A 21911-nucleotide genomic window follows, 5' to 3' on the forward strand; every position below is an offset into this window, starting at 1 on the left:
GAGCAGGTCTTTGTAAAATCTCCAGCTTCTTTTGTCTCCCCACAACCCAAAGGTCTTGCCGACTGAGCCTTCACCCAGCCCGGATGCGTGCAGGCAGGGGAGCTGGAGCAAGGCTGACGCCAGCCTTTTGTGGTTGGGCTGAACCAGAGAACAGCACACTCAGGGCATCTTTCCCCACAACCGAGGCACATGCAATTAGATGACAGCAACAATATTACAGCACTGGGAAAGTGCTTGCTTCAGAACTCCCGTACCTGTTGGAGCAAAATCGCCATGGGGTGTTTACAAATGGTTCATCAAAGCAGAGCCCTCAGCCTGCACACAGTACCCTTCGGAGGCACCGCTCGCACCAGTTCAGGAGATCGCTGCGTTCGTAACGCGCTATTTTCACGCTTCGTGTTCTGTGGAGGGCAGGGGGTGGCACCAGACAATGGTGGCATTCAGTCCCATGGAGGTGCTACAAACGTGTCGGGGCACCAGGCGCTGGCACGCTGTGAGAGCGAGTGTTACGAGTGTCACGGGAGGGCTAGCTCTACCTCCAGACAGAGCGAGACCTGTATGATTAACTCTTAAAGGCAGGCTGCATTGTGCTCAAAGATAATTTTCCTCTGGCATTGATTTGAGGTGCAATTTGAAATTCATGACAATCTATGTAAATGTGCTTGTGACACTGACGAGACACACAGCGCGGATTATGCGTGACATCTTAAGAGCACACAGATTTTTTCATAAATACTCATACAATGTCTGCCTTTTAGACATCCTGGACGTACTCTGTTCTCAGGTTACATCCATCACATTTAAAATAACTCCCATGATTATATCAATACAAAAGAATTTAGTTTGGCCTCTAATTCTATCTGCAGATTTAATAATCTTCTCCATGTAAATGTAACAGAGAATAAGAAATACAAGGGTCACAGGTACTGATCATCCGTCTTTTAAACTGGGAAGTATAAGCGGAAATGGAAACAGTGAGGAGGGGGAAGGAAACACTGGGAAAAGGAGGATGCAGGCAGCTCCCCCTCCTCACCGCTGCTTTCCTCAGCCTGAATTTTCCCTGTGCCTTGACAAGATTGCTTGACCACAAACAAGACAGTAGTGATATCCTGCTATTTCTTTTTGAATTTACATGTATTCCTTAACACAGTATGGCCTTCCAAATGTCAGTGACGCATCCATAAGGAGTTAGGGACAGGCACTGGTTTCCTAAGGCAGACAGCGCTGACACCATGGATAACCTTAAAGGGGTTAAATTCAAAGCGAGTTACAGAAAGAGGCTCTTTCATGAGTGAGATAAATATGACTAATGTAGTTTTACTAGAGACAGTTAAAAATAAAACCTTAAAGAAAAACATGCATTCATTTTACACGGCAGACACTATTATTTCTACATATTTCAGATTCATTTGCAAGTTAGGAAAATTGTGACTGAAAAAAAAAAATGTTAGCATTCACATTTACAAGCAGAAATTCTACTGTGTTGAGTCATAAACTGCCCCCTTGCCTCAGCTATATTACGCTCCGGAGTTAAATCTATTCTTGAGCTTTTTCTTCACCTCATTTAGCAGCGGGTATATCTTCTGGATTAATTAGAGCAATCCTCTCATTCAATAACAGTCAATTGTTTTCTGTTCAACCATTATGCATAATTGTTTTCTTTGATCCATACAAATGCCGGCTATTTTTCATGCTTAATTAAACCGGCCGCCACTCCCGCGCGGCGGGGCGCGGGGCGCTGCGCGGGATGTGCTGCGCGGGATGTGCTGCGCGGGGTGCGCAGCGGGCGCGCAGAAATGCCGCGGCGGGGCCGGCCCTGTACCGCTCAGCGCGGCCGGCAGAGGGCAGCCGAGCAGGAATAATCCCGACCGAGCGCCGAGGCTCGCCGCAGGTACATCTCACAGCAAACTGTTGGCCTCAAAAGCTTTTATTTTATATTTTTTTCCTCCCTCCCTTTCCTACCCCTCCCCTACCCCCCACCTCACCCCCCGCCTTCCTGACAAGCGTATCCCTGGCAGGCCAGCCCACTGCTTACTTAACCAGCTGCCTGCTCCTGGATAGGAGGTACTGCTCTGCCCACCTGACTGAGGAGATGTTGAAGAGAAAGGTCTACTGGAGGGAAAAAAAAAACCCAACAAAAAACCCCCAAACAACAACAACAACAAAAATCCCCCAAACCACCAAAAAAAAACCAACCCAAACCGCAACACCCACTCCTCCACCACCACCCCCCAAATCCAAACAAACATAGTGGTAACTGGTGTCTGCACAACCTTCCAGTCTCACTGCGTGATCTAGTTCTAAAAAACTGGCAGAAATAAAGTTGTGCTTTTTATCTCCAAATCACAACAACGATCAAAGGGGGATGTATTTTTTGCAGTGGAAGAACTGCTAGTTAAATCCTCACAAGAGGGCGAAGAGCTAGGGCTCCCCGTGCACACAAAGATCAATGCTTCTGTGACTATTCTTCGTAAGGTTACACATGCATATGTTTCTATAGACATTTATAAACACAAACATACTTCTAAAAATATACGTACACATACAAAACTTCTTAATCCTACTTACTAAATAGAAATCTAATTCCTTAAAGTTTTTATATGCTTACATGTACTTTTATAGGTCTTTTGAATGGAAAATTACTTTTTAAAATAGGATTTCAGCCATCAGAAATTGATGTGATGTGCACAAAGGCAAAATAACCCTAAAGCATCATCTTAGGGAAAACCATTCAGACCAAACCAAGAAAGTTACAGGGATCGAACGGAAAGGCGTGCTCTGAACCACGGTGGATGTTCAGCACAGTTAGGAGTAGCCAGCATGTCTGCCAACCTGTTTTACTTTAGCGGGATGATTGCTTATAAAGGTTCCTTACTGCTCCACATTCAGCTTTAAAAGAAACAAACAAACAAACAAACAAACAAAAAACCCCAAACAACCAAAACCAAAACCACAAACTTGCTTTAAGGAACCAAACCCATTAGTTAAGAGTGCAAACCTTGGCCAAAGCGATCACTTCAGGCTACACGTTTCACTCCCGCCCCACAGCAGTTTCCATCTGCTGATGGGTCTGGAGAGCACGGGAATGACAACGGGGATGCTGTTGGATCTGCCTGCTCTGAGAGGCTGGATCCTGCTCCCCATAGCCAAAGATGCAGAGCAGGGCCGGGATGTGTCCCATGTCCCACAGCCCTGGTTTGTGTGCAGCCTCAGAAAATAGCCTCCACTGCTCCCCAGGCTTCTGGCCCTTTGGTTTCACCACACCAGTTGTTCAGCCTTCCAATGCCGGTTCTTGGCTCTGCTCGGGCTGTGTTTAAAGGCACTAAGGGCTTCCTGGGTACAAAAAAAAGACCTCACCTCCAACCCTGCTTTAAAGCATCACCTGCAGGGATGGGTGGGTAAATCAAGGCAATTCACAACCTCCCTGGCACACGGTGCCATCCCACCATACCCCTCCACACCTGCAGGAATGGAGACGAGCCACCATCACCCCTCTAACACCAGCCATGGGGCTGAGGCCCTGCTCTCACAATACCACAAAGTTATTTCAAATTTTGATCAATTTTGGAGGGGAAATCTACTCGGTTTAGGGTTTTTTACAGGTTCTGCGTGAGGTGCACCCCTCTATATCAACTCACAGAGGATGGTGGCTGTTTTCTTTTGTCCTTTTCACAGAAACCTCTCAGTAGCAGACAAAGCTACTGTCGAAAGAATGTTTTTACAGCAGTGGAAATAATCAGTGCAAGGCTAGTTTTTAAAACCTGCTCCTAAAGTGCTTGGAACATTAAACAATTATTTATGAACACTTGAAACATTAGCTGTTCCACTTGAAACCATTGGCAGGGCTTTAATAACAGCCCAAGCAATGCTCTGGAAGCAACACCAAGGACTCTCATTAGTCACAAACCCTTTATTTCATTTTTAAAGCCTCTGTTGCCGTGCACCAAAATTAAAAGGTTTATCACTATGATTAAAACAAAATCTCATCACCAGCATGAGCATCTATTCCCTTCAATGCTTCACAGAGACATTCCCCTTACTTTTTGACTGTTAGGCCTGCCTTTCCTTTCCTCTGCTTCTTCCTAAAAGAAGTTATTCCTGCAGAAAGCTTGACTAGGGCACTGTCTGCCCTCCCAGGATTCAGGCGGATTTTCACATCAAGGAGGCCAATTGACACCAGGTTAAATGGATTTCCTAATCAGGATTGAAAACTCTTTGATAATGCAAGTACTCTAAACTTGTGCTATTTATTAAAAAATAAAAAAAAATAATAAAAAAAAATATCTGGTAAGAGAAGGAAAGGGGAATTCAATGACAGAGATTTCTCAATGACAGGAAAGACCACATTCACTGAAGTTTGCAGGTGTGCTTTTGTTCCTGCAGTCTGCTTTTCCCAGGGAACCAAAAGCATTCAACCTTTTTGATTTAATTTATTAGCATCAAGATGTCCCAGCCCAAAGCAGAATCCCATTACGTGGGGCACAGCACAGGCACACAGCGTTCTGTCCCCAGGGTGGTACTTTAAGGAGAAAGGAAAGGAAGAGGCTTGCCCATTTTGCAGCGAGGAAAGCACAGTACAGAGGGCTGAGACCCAGGGGCGGACATGGGTACCTGTTCCCTGGAAGGAAAACCCAATCCTTCAGCAAGCTACTTGTACTCCTGGTCTGGTACTTCCAAGCCAAACAATCCAGCAGCCTTCCAGTATCCAGCAGCCTAAACTTGCCCTACGCAAAGACCTGAGGAGGGAGATGTTTCACAACCCCCTTTTAAATTTAAAACACATTTTTAGTTAAACCATTCTTGTCCAGGGTGCTAGAAAGCTCTGACCCTCCTCGTGGCTTGGGAGGACACCAGCCAGCATCGCTCAGCCATAGCCACTTGCCATTCTTCATGTTGTGGTTATGATGCTGCTCACAATTCTGTTTGGGGTTTTTGTTTGGGTTTTTTTTTTTTTTTTTTCACAGAGAGGGATGGAGTCAGGTGGAGGGGAGAAAGGTGTTTGCCACCTTGCCAGCGGTGCTGTTGGCCCTGTGGTTAGGGAGTCAAGCAGTGGTCACTTGACCACGTGTGCTAAAACCAAGGCTAACAAAAAAGTCACATTCAGCTGGGTCCACAGAAAAGCAGGCAGCATGGTGTTAAGAAATAACTGAGGCAGAAAAAGCAGCATAAAGAATCTGAAAGACATGAATGCCTGGGGAAATGCAGATTTTGGGGAATCTGTGAGTAAACAGGCATATGACTGACTGAGCCAAAATATATACAGGATTTCACAATATTTAAATCATGTATCTTTGTGTTCTTAAAAATAAATTAAAACTATACCAATGCTTACACATGGGGAACTGACGCATGGTGGGTGCTGCTAAACCTGCAGCCGATGGCCTCATCCTGCAGCCTCCACACAGCCCCCCAGGAGGCCGAACCACTGACACCGGTGGGAGCAAAGGCAAACCAGTTGTGAGATGTTTTAAACTCCCAACGAAGCACCCCAGCAGCATTTGAGAATCACACAACAGAACACGCATTATCTGCTGTGGACCCCTGTGCCCTCTTTGTAAGATGGCTGTTAACTTGCAGAAGTTCCTGTGGCAAAGGAGCGGAAAAACGATTTGATCATATTCAGTGATATTGCTAAGAGCAACAGGGAAAGACATTTGAAAAAGTGGCTTGCAGTCATTTATATACCTCTTTCCACATGTTAACCATTTTTACTTTCAATAACCATGCATCAGTGCTCTTGCTGCATTACCTTATAACTCCTTTTCTTCTTTATGGTCCTTTGTGGACACATTTTCACCTGCTTAAATCTCTGCATATCTACTAGGGGGAAAAAATGTGAGGCATACACACAGGTACTCTGTCCTAAGTTATAAATATATTAGGGACATACAAATGTCATCACAACCCTCAAATGCAGCTTTGCCGGCTCCTGGTACAGAAACACATTGTGACTTGCTAGAAGTGCACCAGCCAGAATCTGGGAATGTTTCTAGGACTGGTGCTCCTCTCTCATCCAAGCAATTTGTTACTCAGGGTGTGCTGATCTTATTAAAAGAGCTATTCTTTCCTTTATGACTGTTTGCAGCTATGCTACTTTTCCCTAAAGAGATGTAAAGCCCGCTTTGTCCATGTTGACAAAGTGAGAGTAACCTTGCTGCAGCTCTGGAGTCAAAACCCTGGACTCACCAGGCTGCCATCAACTGTGTAAAGCAACTTCTGAAAATTTACCAGAATAAGTTTGGCCACATAGGCTGAGAGCAATATTCCTGTAAACCATGAATTTGCAACCAAAAGACAGAAAGCTACCCATGTTTCCTCCCCCTTCCCAGCTGAGGTCCATTCACTCCTCTCTAAACTCCTCTGTCATCTCCTGGAGGTGTTGGCCCCAGCTTATCTTCTTCTTCCCTGATATCACTATGTAAATAACAGAAGTCTCTGCAAAACCTCTCAGACCCTGAGTCACCTGCGATTATTCTTGCTGACTTGGAAGAGATTTTAAACCCTTCCAGAGCAATATTTTCAGTTGGCACTTGGCTAGAACCTGTGATCATTGTGTCCAGGAGGGCTCAGCACCTGGAAAGACGGGCTCTTGGGAGTCGGGCTGTAACTGCCACACCTGGAGATGCTGGCCTCAGCTCTTGTGCTGATCCCTACTCCAGCTTTAGACATGGATAAGAAAATTGATGAGTCTGAAATAGGTTCAGATTGAAAAGGCAGGTTGCAGCTCGCGTAGGAGTCTTCCCAGGTGCCTCTCAGCTCCCTGGTATGTAGATCTTACACAAGGCAGTTCTGAGTTTAAAGATAATCCTCTGAGCAAGGCTAACAGCATGCACACTCCATTTTCATGGTGTCTCTCTGTGGTGGCATTAGTCACACACTCACACTGGGCAGAAACATCACTTCAGATTTCAGCAGGATATTGGGGAAACACACTGCAACAAGGGGCTGGATGCTTTAGCATTTTCTGTATCCTTTCCGATACAATTCTTGCAAGCAGATGGAGCTGGGAAATCCTTGCATTTAAGAGCAGTCCAGTAAGGACAGATGAGATCCATGAAGATGTGGTCAAAGATGTTGGGTACAGCTTTGGTAAAGCACCAACACAGCAGCCAGAACTTTCTCCTGTCCACTCATTTTGTGTGTCCTTAACGACTGCCTTTAGGAAAACCTTCTACTGAAGGGATGGACTGAAAATGCATAGGAGCAAATGCAGCAAACAACTTTATCAACGATTTAATTTGCAGTCCAGAAATACCAAAGAGCTTTGCAAAGTGTTAACACAATCTTAGGCCCAGGGAACTTACCCCTTAGAACTGAAAGTATATGGAAAACAAAAGGAATGAATAAGATGCTTAGGGTGAAGATGTGTAGAATAAATTAAAATTAATCTACCATATTTTAGGGCACTGAGCTCTAGCTGTGGTTCATCTCTTTCCCAGCCATTGAGCAAGTTGTAACTTACTAGTTCTTTATGAAGGAGACAAGACCATTACATTACTACATACGTTTGAGAAATCAAAATATCACCAGCATATGAAGTAGTTGGATTTCCAGTTATGAAACATGCATTTGACTGGAGGCTGAATAAAGGTTAAAAACTCAGAAATAATATTGTTCCTGCAACTTTTGCAAAAATCTTTGAGAGATGAATTTAGCAATATGTGGCTTTTAATGGTGTTACATTAAACAGCAGGATTTCCATATGGCGTGAATCTGCTGAATTGTATCAAAGATGGAGATTTTGTTCCAAATTTCTATGGCATTCTGTGATTGTGTCATTAGATACCCGCAAGCCTTTGCTACAATGAAGAGTACAGAATGTGCCAAGTAAAACAATCTTGAGTGTGCCTTCCAAGGGAAAATACTGAGACTAGCGTTTAAAATTTCCTAGCCCCATTTTCTTTGAAACACAGCGAGTTCTTTTTGTTAGAAAAGGGTTAAATGGAAATGTGTCATTTTCATAATAATAATGTGTTTTATATTGAAATTTGTTCTTTGCGTCTTTTCTTTTCAGTATAAGTGTTGGTGTGTATGAGTGATATGAGGATAAGTTTGTGAGGGCAATTACCCATTATTGTTGAGTAGCTGAGTAGTCCCCTGAGCAAACTCATGCATAATTTGTTTGTTCATAAGATACTGTAGAGCTGAGGCTGCAGTATCTTCTGTGCCCCAGCTTATGGGAAAATGGAAGCTTTTCCCACTACTCTGCATTTCTTACCCTATTGTTTGAACTCTGATCATCCTTCTTACCCCTCTATTATGGGCACCTTCGCTGAATAGGAATCGCATATCAACTGGGTTAAGGTCAGAAATACATCATATAAAAGGGGAAAGAGTGAATTTCTTTTACAAGATTCATTATGATAATCATGTCCAAACACATTATTAGAAGCATTAAAGAAATCCTTTTCTAATTTATTTTTGTGCCTCTTACTATCCGCATATCCCTGTTATCTAAGAGAAACAGTGTGGTCTGCAAAGTTGAGGTTACAAACGTGCAATGGTCTTGGGATAGACAGGACTGGCTTGAGATACAACTTCAATGTTAAATAATTTTCCACTTTTTAAAAAACTCTAATCTTTCCTTACACGGTTTTCTCCCCTTACAGTTCTCTCTTCCCTTATCTGTAAGAGGACTTGCCCTTTTCCTCAGGTAGCAGCATCCCTATTACCTCTTTCCCGCACACACACCAGCGCAGTGATTTCTTGCCTTACTGATCAGCTCCGCTGTAGCTTCACCCTGGAGAAGCCCCACAATCTAAAAGTTGCTGTCTGCAGACCTTCTCCTCTAAAAAACTGCACACGTTGAACATCATGCAGTATGGGCAATGCATTTGGTTATTAGAATTACTGTAATAGGAGCGTGAGCATTTCACAATGATTCATATGCACACTAAGGCGACCGTATGCCTTGATTTCTGAGGGGTTTCCTCCCACCTTTTTTGTTTCCAATCCAAGGCAGTTCTGTGCTATACCACAAGGAGGTAGGCAGGCTGATAAACAAGGTATCTCTATCAGGAGATACAGGTATCTGTATCAAGACATCATTTTCTTACATGAGTTAATATTTACTCTTACTCAGAAAACACTTATTTTTGCATGGGGGTTCACATATTTTTTATCAGTAGTAGCTCAGAAGCTGAAGGCAGTGCCAGAAGCAGGAACAGGGATGTAGCAAAGCGCGTGTCTATTTTGTAAGACTGGCTTTCTATTTTATGGAAACTTTTGTTTTAAGATACAGACGTTTAAAGGGTTTCCACCAATATTGTCAAGAGGTTACATATAAGAAACATACCAATAATTCTTTGAGTACATGGCAATATTTCTGTAACTGATTTGGGGCAAGATTTTCACAAGAGATGAGCTTTACAAAACCTGCAGAGAAGCTGCCCCTAGTTTTGTCCTTCCACAGGAGCAGTACCAGGCCAGCACAGACCGTTAGACAATCTCAGCGTTATATTTTCATGTTTGGACAAAGCATTGTCATCTGGAATAAATGATAGTTCTGTTCCACCTGCACCCAGCACATGTTTTTTAATGACAAAATGCTTCTTTCTGAAAGTAGCGGTAAAAATAGGAGGGTGAAGCATTAATTGATACCTGGAGATCAAAAATAAATATTTTTTTTCATGAGACAACTATTTGAGGAAGAGCCTTATTTCTTCTTTAGATGCTTTCCATGTATTCTCTCCTGTTGGTAAAGTAGGTAAGAATTTAGTTGAAGTATCATTGTAGGCTAGCTCTAATGTCATTTGCATCAAGGCTTAATGCTTCAGTCTGGAAGAGATGCTACTCCAAAACATGTGCAGCTGGCTCTGTGTAGCTCTCCTTGGAGAACCAGTGTAAGGCATTTGTCAAAGCAGCCCCCAAACTCACTTACACCTGAGCAGAATGAACTGAACATTCAACATCATAACTCCATAAAAGGAAGAAAGAAAAACCCCAAAGTGCCTGAATTCAGTTATCAGCCTCTGCTTGTCACTTGTGGGGGTAGGGTAGATGCCTTCATTCTAGCTCCACAGAAACTAAATACTCCAAGAAGTTCCAATGCAGGACTCTCAGACTCGTTTTTTTCCTGATGAAGTTTCAAAATAAATACATTTGGGTTCCAGGCTGATTTAAATGACAAAGCTAGTTATTAATTTTGGTACAAACTTCGGATGAAGCCTCCAAGACTTTATGACACCTTCCTTCACACGTGGAACACTGCCACCAGTGCTTTTATCTCCTTTTTTGCTCTGGCTGATGTTATTAGTATCAGAAATGCTGTTTGGATGGAAAGAGGAAATGGAGATACAGCTAATTTCTTAAAAGGTGGGGCCATTAATCCTGTCAGAGGAATATCTGGATCGTAAGGAATTAGATACTCTCAATCTGGTAGCTGTTAGTTACAGATGAGCCTAAGCACTTTCTCCAAAGCCAGTCCCCATCACTGCAAAGCCCTCAGGTTTGTGGAAAGGATAAAAAAAAAAGAAGCCCTGGGAATACATGGCACACTCGGTGCTGGTGCAAGAGCAGCCTATCCCGGAGAAGACATTTTTACCACCATGAACAGGGAGGGAACTAGTTAAGAAAACAGCAGATTTAGGAACCTGATATATTTGGAGAAAACCATCAGCAGTAGCATGATCTGGGGGCAGGGCAGCCAGTCTGCGACCCCAGAGGAACTGGGCTGCTTGTGAAGAACTGCCTCTCTTGGAGATCTGCTTCACCAGGTGGCAATGGGCTGCCAATATCAAATATAAACATAGCTATGGGTCAGCAAATATTTATAAAATGCATTGGTTACTTACAATGAGGCCACTTGTGCCAAAAAACTAAGAGATCCATTGAGATCAAGAGCAAGAAACAGAGAAGTGGTGGGACAAACAGGCCTTAAATGGAGAATTAAATACTGAGAAAATGGACATTTTTGCCCAGCAGCCTCTGGTGACCCTAAAGACGATTCTGGAAGGGACTGATGTGCTCTTCAAACAGAGCAAGTCTGAAAGAGCTGTACTGCACTTCGTATTTCCTGAGCCCATGGCTCTCTAGGTCTTTGTATTGCTTGCATCGCCAAAATTTAGCGGCAATAAGAACAAACCCTGAGGTGCATTAAACCTTCCCTGCTCCTGTTCATTGCCTTGGTATCTTTTCTTTTCACTCTCACACAGCTTTAATTTAAACAAATAAAATGCCCAACAGCCTGAAAACAGATACGGCACTAATTATAATAGTCCTAGAGTTGCTATAGGTTGTTTTTTCCTAGTTAGATCACAACATATGATCACTGTCTCTTTTACAGATGGGGAAAATACAGTGATTTGCCCAGGTCACTCACCACGCAAATGGCAGAACAAGAAAATGACCCCGTATTTTCAAAGCCCTTAGCTGGTAGTTGGTACTCACGATGCCACATCTTGGCTCTAAATCATTATTTGTTACTTGAATTTTTAGTCTATTTTAGTATATTAATGTATCTTTACCACTGTGAATCCAAAAAAGTGAAAGGAACATGCTTCAAAAGATGTACCAGGGAGACTTGATACTGGGGAAAAGAAAAATATTTAGATCATATTATACAAAGTCATATCTAAAGACTAGAAATTTCTGTGCTATGGCTGTGCAGGCTAAACAGCAACAGGAACAACCTGCCATCTAAGATACTATATCTGAAAACTTGAAAGTAGTTCTTGATGTCCAAGTCAGTTCTATTCCTCAGCAAGAACTCATAAGAGCTGAGAGGACACTGGGGAATCACTTGGAAAATATGACCTGCAGTTAAGCCCTTGATCAATCAGTGTAGTGAAAGGAGCGGTATCACTCTTCGGAAGTTAATTAGACACTAAGAGTAATACTCTAGAAAGCTTTGAGAGCAGATTGTGTAAAGACAGCTCCCCATATAAATCATTACTATACCTCAACTCTGAATTTCCATTAATTATTAAAGCTTTCTAGGCAAGCTAAGCAGATATTCTAAGATGCATATTTCAGAAATTTCCACATGTTAAAAATTAAGTATTGTTGAACAAGCTGGGCCAGGCAATGAGAGCCTTTGGAGGCCTCCATCGCAATGTACTCATGTCACTCACATCTCCCAGGGCTGCGCTGGGCTCCCTGCTGACGCATGGCGCAGCCCCGGACCCAGCCAGCTCCCTCCCTGCATTCACCGCCCTACCCAACTCGTGAGTTTTGGTTTCTTTTCCATGTATTTGGGACAGACCTGGTGATACACATGTATTTGAGGATGTTCTGAAGCACTCCTGGGTCCTTCAGCACACTTTGTGTCAGCAGGGGTTTAGATCATGACCCAAACTAAAGGAGATGGGTGTGCAATAAAGGACTGGGAAGAGGGAGGCTGTGGAGAGCAGCCTGCGTGAAGGACCAGGGCCTGGCTGGCTGATAGGAATGAAGCTCTTCCCCTCATCCTACAAGTTCGCCTGTGATGCTTTCCTTGGTTTTGTGATCAGACATGGAAAGAAACAGATCTGGACCAAAGATGTAATTTGAACGAACCTTCCTGGCATTCTCAAATATCAAGAGAAGTCAGACTTCACTGACCCTTGGCTTTATTTTGGAGTTTAATTTGAAACAGAAGTCCACTAAAGTACTTTTGTTTGGGATGACTGCATTAAACCCCCTCTAATTCCAACTTCCCAATAAAGTACTGGGAGCAGGGGTCTTGTTGCTGTTTTTAATTAGATTAAATATTTTCAGTATTCCCAGCTTAGACTAAGAAAAGTGCAGCTTAAAATATTCTGAAATAGATCTACATCAAAGGTAGATATTTCTCATACTCCTGCAGTAAAACAAAAGAAGAAAAGCAAGGGATCTTATTTAGTCATTGCAAAAATGTAGGAAGGTAATCCGCTTCCCCCCCCCCTCCCCCCTTCTATTCTGTAGGATTTGGGTTTGGTTTTTTTACATTAAATACAAGAGTTGGCTTTATTTGTAAATAACATGTAGCCTTGTCCTCTTGTTGGAACAGACAAAACAGAAAAAGATTAGCAATGAAAATGTTCAAAGGAATTGGAGGGAATGGCAGACTTTAGATTTGCATGCAAAGCTTTCAATGTGATGAAATGTACCCAAATAAAGTGTCTCAATTTTCGATTATTCAAATCAAAGATAAATCAAGATACTGCAATATTTTTGGACACTCAAGACTGAGCTGTTTATTTATTCATTTTCTTTCTTTACTGCCTTTGTCCCCTGAGAAACCTAACAACTGAAATATAGCAACAGTGCAGAATATTTATCGGAGAAGACAAGCACTTAACAGGATTGCAGAATTCCAGGTTCTCAAGAAGAAAAAGCAATAGGCATTAAAACAAAAGCTGCTGGTACCATACCACTTTTTAGTGTAACAGATAAAAGACATCTTTTGCTTTCAAGAAGAAAACTAAGCATAGCTGAATAAGAGTATTAGGCTGCTTTTCATCCAAACTGCACAGCAGAAAGACACCTTTGCAAAAATACACAAATCCTATGTTTTACCACCTAGGTAATATTTGAAAATACAGTCACTATTGGATTAGCTGAGAACTAATGACTGTTTAAGTAGCAAGCCAGTTGAGAAAATGGAGCAGCCATGGTGAGTGGTTTGAAACATCTTAGGCAATGACATCAACAGTATGTTCAATTGCAATTTTGACAAGGCTATTGGTGCTTTACAACTAAACCAAGATAAAGATAAAGGGCTGACCACTCCCCAGAAGTCAGTGGATATCATCTGGTCAGAGAGATGCTGCTCAATGTGAGAACCACAGCTAAAGGAGCAGCGTGGGGCCAGGCTGGCTGGGTAGCCCTTGGCGGGGGGAGACAGCAGAGGGTGAAGTCTCAAGAAGGTCTCCATGCTGGGACCTCACAGATGAGCAGTTCTCTTCAAAGACTTCACTCACATTGGGCAGATTTTTTCAAAATGGCCACACACCTCCTGCTCCTCACATTTCCAGCAAAGTGTGCGCAGTGTTTGAAAAACTCTTTGAAGCCCTGCCCCTGGGCTTTCCATGGTGGAACAAGCTGCTTTGCACAAATCCTTGTCTAAACTGAAGACACAGCCTGAACTAAAAATTAGTAGCTTCAATTATATCATCACCTGGCATATTAATGAATGAGGGAGTAGAAATAAGGTTGCCTCAGCAACCTCAGTTCTGGCATTGCTTAATATCAGAGTACTTGGCTAAGCAACCAGAATAATTTTCTTTTACTACCAAGTGGGTTTCTTGGACAGATCTAGAGAGCACATTGCCTTCATACGCTACTAGGAGCAAGGATACAAACATAAGTATCTTACTTCCACAACCTCGGCAGACTTAGAAAGGGTCACCCCTGCTCTAGATCAAGGTTGCCCACAGTGGAAAGCAGCACATCCAAAGTGCTGCCTGAGCTTGCACCAGGGCAAGTTGTTCCCCAGAATAGCTCGAAAGCACATTTCCACTCTGCTCTTGCCCTTCCTTGGTTTGTCTCACCATGACCTAACTGAACTTTGTAGAGCACTAGCGCAGGCTTAGACTAGAAGACAGAAGTTGAAACTCCAGGGCAAGTTTTAGCCTCCTTTGTATCACTTGTTAGGACTGATGACAATTTATTATCTTTGTTCAGGTCTCGGTCTGATTGCAGATATAATTCTACTCTATTCTCATCTGCATGCTTTCTATATATAGCACTACTATTATTTTTTTTCCCTCCCTTCCAGCAACTTTGACAAATCCTTTTCAAGCTCAGGATGGAAAGAAAAGCTGTCTTCAAAACAAAACAGGAAAAAAAAGCCTGTTTCAAATAAAAATATGAATTTGATACTATTTCACCTGTGATACACCTTCCCCACCCTCCTCCAGCCTGTTACACGTTTGAAAGAATTTGATACTTAAAAATACAATGAATACATACAAATAACTTTAAACCCCATGATTGTTTTTGAAGTATCATGCTACATCGAACCAGACAATTCTCCTCTTTCATCTGCAGTCCGGGGAACTGCACTTTTCCCCTGAAATTCTATAGCATTTGAAAAGAAATGGTCCCAGTTTAGAGTGATAGAGCTCCAAACAGTTCTTGTGTTTTCCATTAATTTTCAGTTGTATTGGTATTCTGTTCCAATTAGTCTCTGTTAGTGCTTCAAAGCTCTATCTTATCTGCAGATAACATCAAAGATGAGAGCTTCCAGTTTTAAATTTGGTTTGCAGTTGTTTTAAAGATAAAGGCATCATTTGTGAATAGCTGATCAAATAGAATAAATACTTCTTTGTTTTGGCTCCAAAAAGGCCAGAAAACTACTTTTCTTTTTGAAGTTCAATTTCATTTAGACATCAGACCTTATTTTCAGGGTGCTGAACTCCCAGAGCTCACATTGACTTCTGTTGCTGTTGTTTGTGCTCAGACAGGAACTATATTTCTTCTTCCACAAAAGTTTGGGTCTTAACAATTTTTGCTCATGTCACTGGTCCAAAATAGACCTTTATGAAGCATCTTATAGAAGTATTAACAAGGAAGATCCCAAGTAACTCCCATAACTACCAACCTATCGATTCCTTTAGGATGAGTTCTTAATCTCTCCTGTTAGACGTGTTTTACTCCAGCTAGAGGCTAACAATCATTCACATGAAGGTTGTCCTGAGTTTTTTTGTAGCCCAGGGAAACCCTACCTAGTTCACAAAGTTGTTCTTTTCTCTCTGCTGCTGCCTTCTCTCTGGCCTGACAAGGATTTAAAGAAAAGCAAACTCAGCAAAAGATCAAGAAACTCATTTCAGTAGTGGATAGCTAAGAACAGTAGTGCTGAGTTCAAGGCAGCTATAAGCTCCCTTGACGTCTTCCCAAAATAAGGTAGAGATCTAATTTTTTCTTATGAGTAATGCAGACAAAACCCCTCCTTTCTAGCTCTACTCAGCACCTCCCAGAAGGTGACCATATTTCAACCACTGTAGGGAAGCAGCTTACTTAAAAGCATGAAGGAAAAACACTTAAATCAGTTTTCTCTCTGTTTTAAAAGCGCAGGGCTTTCAGTGACATCTTAGCTGTGATAGTGCTGCTTAGGGAGGGGCCAGCAGGCTTTGCCAGTCAGCAAAGGAGTCCATAAGTGCCCAGATTCCACTTCATTAAAAAATACTTGCCACTGGCTTTTAGCATATGACAGAAGACGTAGCAAGTCACTGTTGCACCTACCTGGCTTGAAAATAACATTAAAGACGGAGTGATCTGGCTGTCAGCAGTCCCCGTATGCACTCTGCACTTGGTGAAAACAGGAGGGATTTTTCTCTGTGGCCCTACATATGTACCTACACACACAGATGTGTCATACTGATATTCAGGAAGCTGTCCCTGAATTTATCAAACCACAGAGAACCAGAGATTAAAGGTACTCATGGATTCCTGTAAAGGAACAAACTGGGGGCAGATGTGTCATCCATGAAAGTGCCGTTTGGGAAACATAAAGCTTCATTTCTTCATACTCCAAATGCCTATATTACAGACAAGTGATTTCCACAAGAATCCTGCAAACATCCACCAGCCCCAGCCCAACAGGTTGGAGCTAACTTTAGAGACCAGGATGAGAGTTCAGAACAATCTTCACGAATGGAGGAAAGAGTACAGAGAAGATTGGGATGAAGTTCAGGAGGCACAGCTGCACAATCCTATACTTACATAGGAATAATCAGTTGCATTAATAAAACAAACAAACAAACCAAAAAAACCCAAACAAACAAACAAACAGACCCACCAACTGGCTACGTTGCTATACTGCAGAACAAAATCTGGGGAACAGGACAGATTATACACAAGTCAGCAATTTCAGTCTGTCATGAAAAAGACAAACATCATACTGGGATGTATAAGCAGGAAGAAAGCTGGTAAAACGTGCCACTAACCTCACTGCTCTGTCCACGAGGGCAAAGTCTTAGGAGGAATGTGGCCAGTTTTGGACACCACATTACCAGAAAAGTAAAGCTCCAACAAATATCATAGGATTGACCATAGGCTAATGAATGCAATCTAAATGGAAATGTTGAAAAAAGCTGAAGGAGCATGTGATAATGTTCCTTTATCTGCTGAAGGGATTGTCACAAAGAGATAAGAAACAGTTTTGCCCAAGCACAGAAAGGACAAGAAGTAATGGGCTGAATCTACAGTGAAGGAAGAGTTCGGTTAGACACCAAGAAAAATCTGTGTTTGTTATCTGGATAGAAAAGTGCTGGTGGTGCTTGTCTGGAAAGGGCACGCACCTGGATCATGGGGCTTCAAGAACAGGTTGTCTGAGCATTGGCAAGCACACACAAGTTGATCCCGCACTGAGCTAAATGAGAAGTAAATGGTCTCCTGAAATTCTTTAAAATTCCTGTAAAAACATTCAGCTAGGAGCCTTGCAATAATCCAAGATAGCCAGTTTCTTGACAGTAGTAAAGAACTGTTGCAATGAAGATACAGCCTTAATTTTTTGCACCTGTTACGTAAAGTCCTGTTGTCATAAAAATCTTGTAACTACATTTGTTACACCTATCTGCCAAAGGATACATCCCCTCCATGAGATGGTCACGTTCCTGTCTTCCTTATACCAGTATACGTTGTGATATGGCAGCAGTTATTCAGCTTATTTTCCATTTCATCTTATCAAGCCTTTTCCAATTTTTGCTCTAATGCCCAAAAGGCTTTCCCATATTTCTCCAGAAAGGTCTCCTGTAGCAGGTGTCCCTTGGCCTGGAGGGGTCCACTCAAGGGACCTGTTTCACCCGCCTTTCCAAATGCTCCAAACTGAGCCTTTTAAAAGGGCAAATCATTCTGTAACTCACTATATATCAATCTTTTTAAAATTTATTTAAATGGTTAAGGTACTTCCCACCCAAATGGCAGGGCAATTCAGAAGCTTCTATAAAGGCAGCACACAGACGTAACCGAGAGCTTGGCCTGCGATGGACAAAATGTGAAACAACACGGGAGGATGTTCTGCTTGAAACCAGGATATACGGAGGCACACATAGCTCATATGTTACTGTAAAACCATTACAAAGCTTGGGCTTTAATTTTGACTGGAGCCTCCAAGAGGTTTCTGCTGGTAGGTGGAAAAATGCCCCAAAAGTGCTGCTGCATTCAGTGGCCCTTTCCCAGCTTGGATGGGGCTTTCATAGTTCCAGGGTTACAGACTGGGTCTTCCTCCCTTCCCCACCCCGGCACCACACTGTGATCCTCCTAACTTTATGTCACACTTACCCTTCATCATCTTCTCATAACAATGTCCCCATCATCACTTTTTAGCATAGACACCGAGTAACCTCCCTCCTGCCCTCTTGGAAGGTGAAAGACATGAAGCCTCTCTCTTTTCTTTACCGGTCAGTGGAAATACGGAGCATTCTTAATCTTACTGGTTTGTGCTTCCTCTACGTTATTAGTGACCTCTACACTAACCCACCTTCACAACCCTTTTCGAGCTGTTATGCCATCCTCCAGTCTAAGCATATTCCCAGCCATTCACCGACCTACAGTGGCACTGCGTGGGACAGTGAAACAAAGCTCTGTGTCTTCCCTTGCAGGACACAGAGTTATTGAAAAATTACCGAGCGCCTCTATGAGGCAAAGTGATGGGGAGTGAAATCCTACCGTCTGCTCAGAGCCTCTGCAGCATATAGATCATTTGTCAGTGCCAGTTTGAGGTAGTCTCTATAAACAGGCTGTTTTGAATTTGAAGCACTCACAGGACATGACGGTTAGGCTAAAAAAACCATGCATTTTACATGTAATCACCAGGATAATTTGGCTGTATATCGTGTTCCCACAACTTAATATTCTACCTACAGATGCATGATCAAGAAGAGATTCCTTAACTTTGACAGGGCACATCACATTATACTCACTTTATTATTGGAAATGAACACCCCAGGGTGCAAAAGGGAGCAAAGGCATAGTTTCATCAGGTTTTTTAATTTTTTTTTTTTAAATACATTTACTGCAGTGTGGGGTATTCCAAAGCTACAGAGCGCCACTTACCAGTGGACAAGTGGCTAAATTTTACCTGGATTGTGCAAGAAAGAAGTAACTGCTTTATCTAATGCTGTGCTGTGGAAAATGCTCACTGGAAAATTCAATTTTTAGGCACGCAGTTCATATCCTCAAGTAAAAAGTCACTTTAGGTAGTGAAATTTAATGTTATAAATGCTGTACCCATGAACATAACCCAAAACTCTCCTGGCTACATCTACCCATCCTCCCTTAGACCCAGGACAGGTTTGATTCTGGACTCCTGACCTGACATGAAGCACACAAGAAAACCTTGACAGTTTTGATGCTTGCTAGGACCAACAGTGAAGATTTTTTTTCCTCTGCTTTGATGGCTATTACAACCAATTAAAGTTTCCTATTCTCCAACTCTGCAAGGACTTGAGTGCACTCCCAGCTGAGCAGACCAGAAAAATATACTTTCAAATCTCAACAAGCACTTGTTACACTACATTTATCTGGCAACTGATTGATATGACATCTATTTTGGCATTATGATTTTTTTTTTAAATCCTCCATATAAATGCCCTATTTCACAATCTGGAAGGAAAAGGAACAAGTGATGGCCCATAGCTATTTAATAGCTATAAAATAAAACCTATAAAATAAAAGTGAAATGAATTATCAAACCATAAACTAAAGTTCGGTGTTTAAAATGGGCCATGGCTTTAAAAATTCAATTACAGCTTTAATAGAAAGAAGTTTACTCAATATTTTAATGACCTTATCTCATAATGTTTTTTTCCTCCTTTGCAAAGCCTGGCATTACCGAGGATGCATGGCAAGCCTGCCTTTCCTCTAACTACTTTAAGATTGATTTGGAAACAGAAATATTGATGCATTTATCCAAAATAACTTAATTAAATGAGGCAAAAAATAGCACTCAGGAACATGTCTCAGTAGAAAACTGGAGTTGGTCGAGATTAAGAAAGGTTACATTTAATGTTCCCGGATTGAAAACAACAGGACCATTAACTGAATGCCATCAATGGAGAATACTCCGAATAGGAAAGTTATTTAATGTTTTCCTAACTCACTGGTGGGCTATTTCCTGCGGTTCAGGTTAGGTAACTCCTGCAGATTTGCATGCTGCCGACATGTATAAGGGTCCTGCAGGGCATCTCAGCTGAGAACAGCAGATGAAGAGATCATCTCGGAACAGTAACCTGCAGTATCTCTGTTGAAGCACAGATACAAAGTTAGGTTTGTGTTTGCTTGGTTTTGTCAAATTGGTATTGCCGTGCTTTGGGGGACACTTTTAGCAATGGGCTGCCAGCAATGCTGGTTTCCTGGAGGCTGAGTCTAGACTCAGTGCTAGCTCCTGCTGGTTTCAAGGAGAGCTTAAGTGAGAAAAACCCCTAAGGACAAGACTTCAGGGGCTGTTATTTTGAGCAACAGCAGCTTTCAGGGCTGGGCTTTTGGAGGGGCTTTTCTTGTCTGTTTTACTTTCTTTGGGAGAAATGAGGATTTTTACAAAATTTCTAGAAGAACAGGGAGGGCGTGCCAAATGATCTAGAGAGAAAGAATTAGAACAAATTTTCTCCCTAGTTTGTTTTGGAAACAACCCATATCTTCACTTTAAACAGTGCTTCTGAAATGCACAGTAGCATCAAGTCCACAGATAGGTCTAGACTAGTCTGTGTGGAGCCCAGCTGATTTTATTAGAACCTATCAGGAGCTCTATAGCCTGCCCTGACACATCCAGCTGAAGAATCAGCACCACTGATAAATTTAAAGCATTGCAGGTCCAACAACATGCAAAAAATAGGTGTTTATGGGAGAAAGAGGGGAAATGCAGTTGAAAATACATGATTCTCAAAGCTGCATCGAAGAGGAATGGAACAAAGATCTTAAAATATTACCCCTAGATGTTTCCCCCCCTGTGGTTGCAATTATTCCCAAAGTGCCCTGCTTAAAATAGGTTTTCAAACCATGCAAGACTAATCATTGCAATTTGGAGATGTAAGTAGGCACTTACCATGCAATTCACAATTAGCTAAAGATGGTAGAAGAATCTCAGTCATGTTGGCACAGGAGATTTAAAAAAAAAAGAAAGAAAACATTTTTTTCTTGCAAGAATGACATGTGATGGGAGAGTAGAGGAAGATAATTGTCATAACAAAGGGAATATGTTATTATTTATTGGCCACACTTAAGCACTTGGATCTTGGATTATAGTATCTGGTGACAAATGCTGCTTGAAATTTTGTAAATATTGCTTAAAAGTAAGATAACTGAGTAATTCTGAATGTGCTCCGCAACCATACTTTCAAAATTCAGTTCTGGGAAGCAGAGTGACATTTTATTTTTGTCCTATAGAAAAAGTAAGATGCAACGTCTGAGCCCCCTAAAATCTTGTTCTCTTTAGGCTTCACCCTACTCCCTATTGCTCATGAGAGCAATATTGCTGGCAACTATGGCAAGAGAGTTTTTAAAGCCAATTAACAACCTTAAATGTTTAGTGCCTTCAAGGTACGGGGTGGCGCAGACTGTCCCCCTGCCCCTGGTGCTGCTGACTGCCGAGCCCCCCCAGCACCAAGGCTGTCCCCCCCGAGAGCACCAGCCTCGCCACCACGGAGGTACTGGCTGTTCCTGCCTGCAGACCTGCCCTCCTGGGTGACGATGGATTACACCCTCCCAAGATCAGGAGGGTCACAGCACTCAGCTCCCCACAGGATTAGACCATTTCTTTGCCGAAGTGGCAGCTGTAAATAGACGTTTAGGCTCTAATTTCTACACCCTTCAGTATTTTAACTTATGTCTAAGCACAAACATTGAGACATTTATCTGATTTGTTGCTATTAATTTCCTGGTTTCCTTTTTATTTTCTTCCTCCTCTTGCAGATTCAGTGGGTTGTGAACTGCAGTAATAACTTTTCAAACCAATTTTTCTTTTTGTAAAGCTTTTGATTTTTTTCTATCACTCCACTAGTGCTGGGATGCTG

The 21911-nt window shown here is 42.2% G+C and overlaps 1 protein-coding gene across 1 annotated transcript in view; it reads left to right on the forward strand.

The window, feature by feature from the left end:
* Nucleotides 1-273: 273 nt before the first annotated feature.
* The window catches only part of MDFIC2 (MyoD family inhibitor domain containing 2), a 68394-nt gene continuing 46756 nt past the window's right edge, over nucleotides 274-21911 (forward strand). Inside the window, exon 1 of the mRNA XM_056335097.1 lies at nucleotides 274-556. Coding sequence (XP_056191072.1) covers nucleotides 274-556 — 283 coding nt within the window. The remainder of the gene's footprint in view (nucleotides 557-21911) is intronic.

This window comes from Falco biarmicus, chromosome 4 (genome assembly GCF_023638135.1).
Source record: "Falco biarmicus isolate bFalBia1 chromosome 4, bFalBia1.pri, whole genome shotgun sequence".
Lineage (NCBI taxonomy): Eukaryota > Metazoa > Chordata > Aves > Falconiformes > Falconidae > Falco > Falco biarmicus.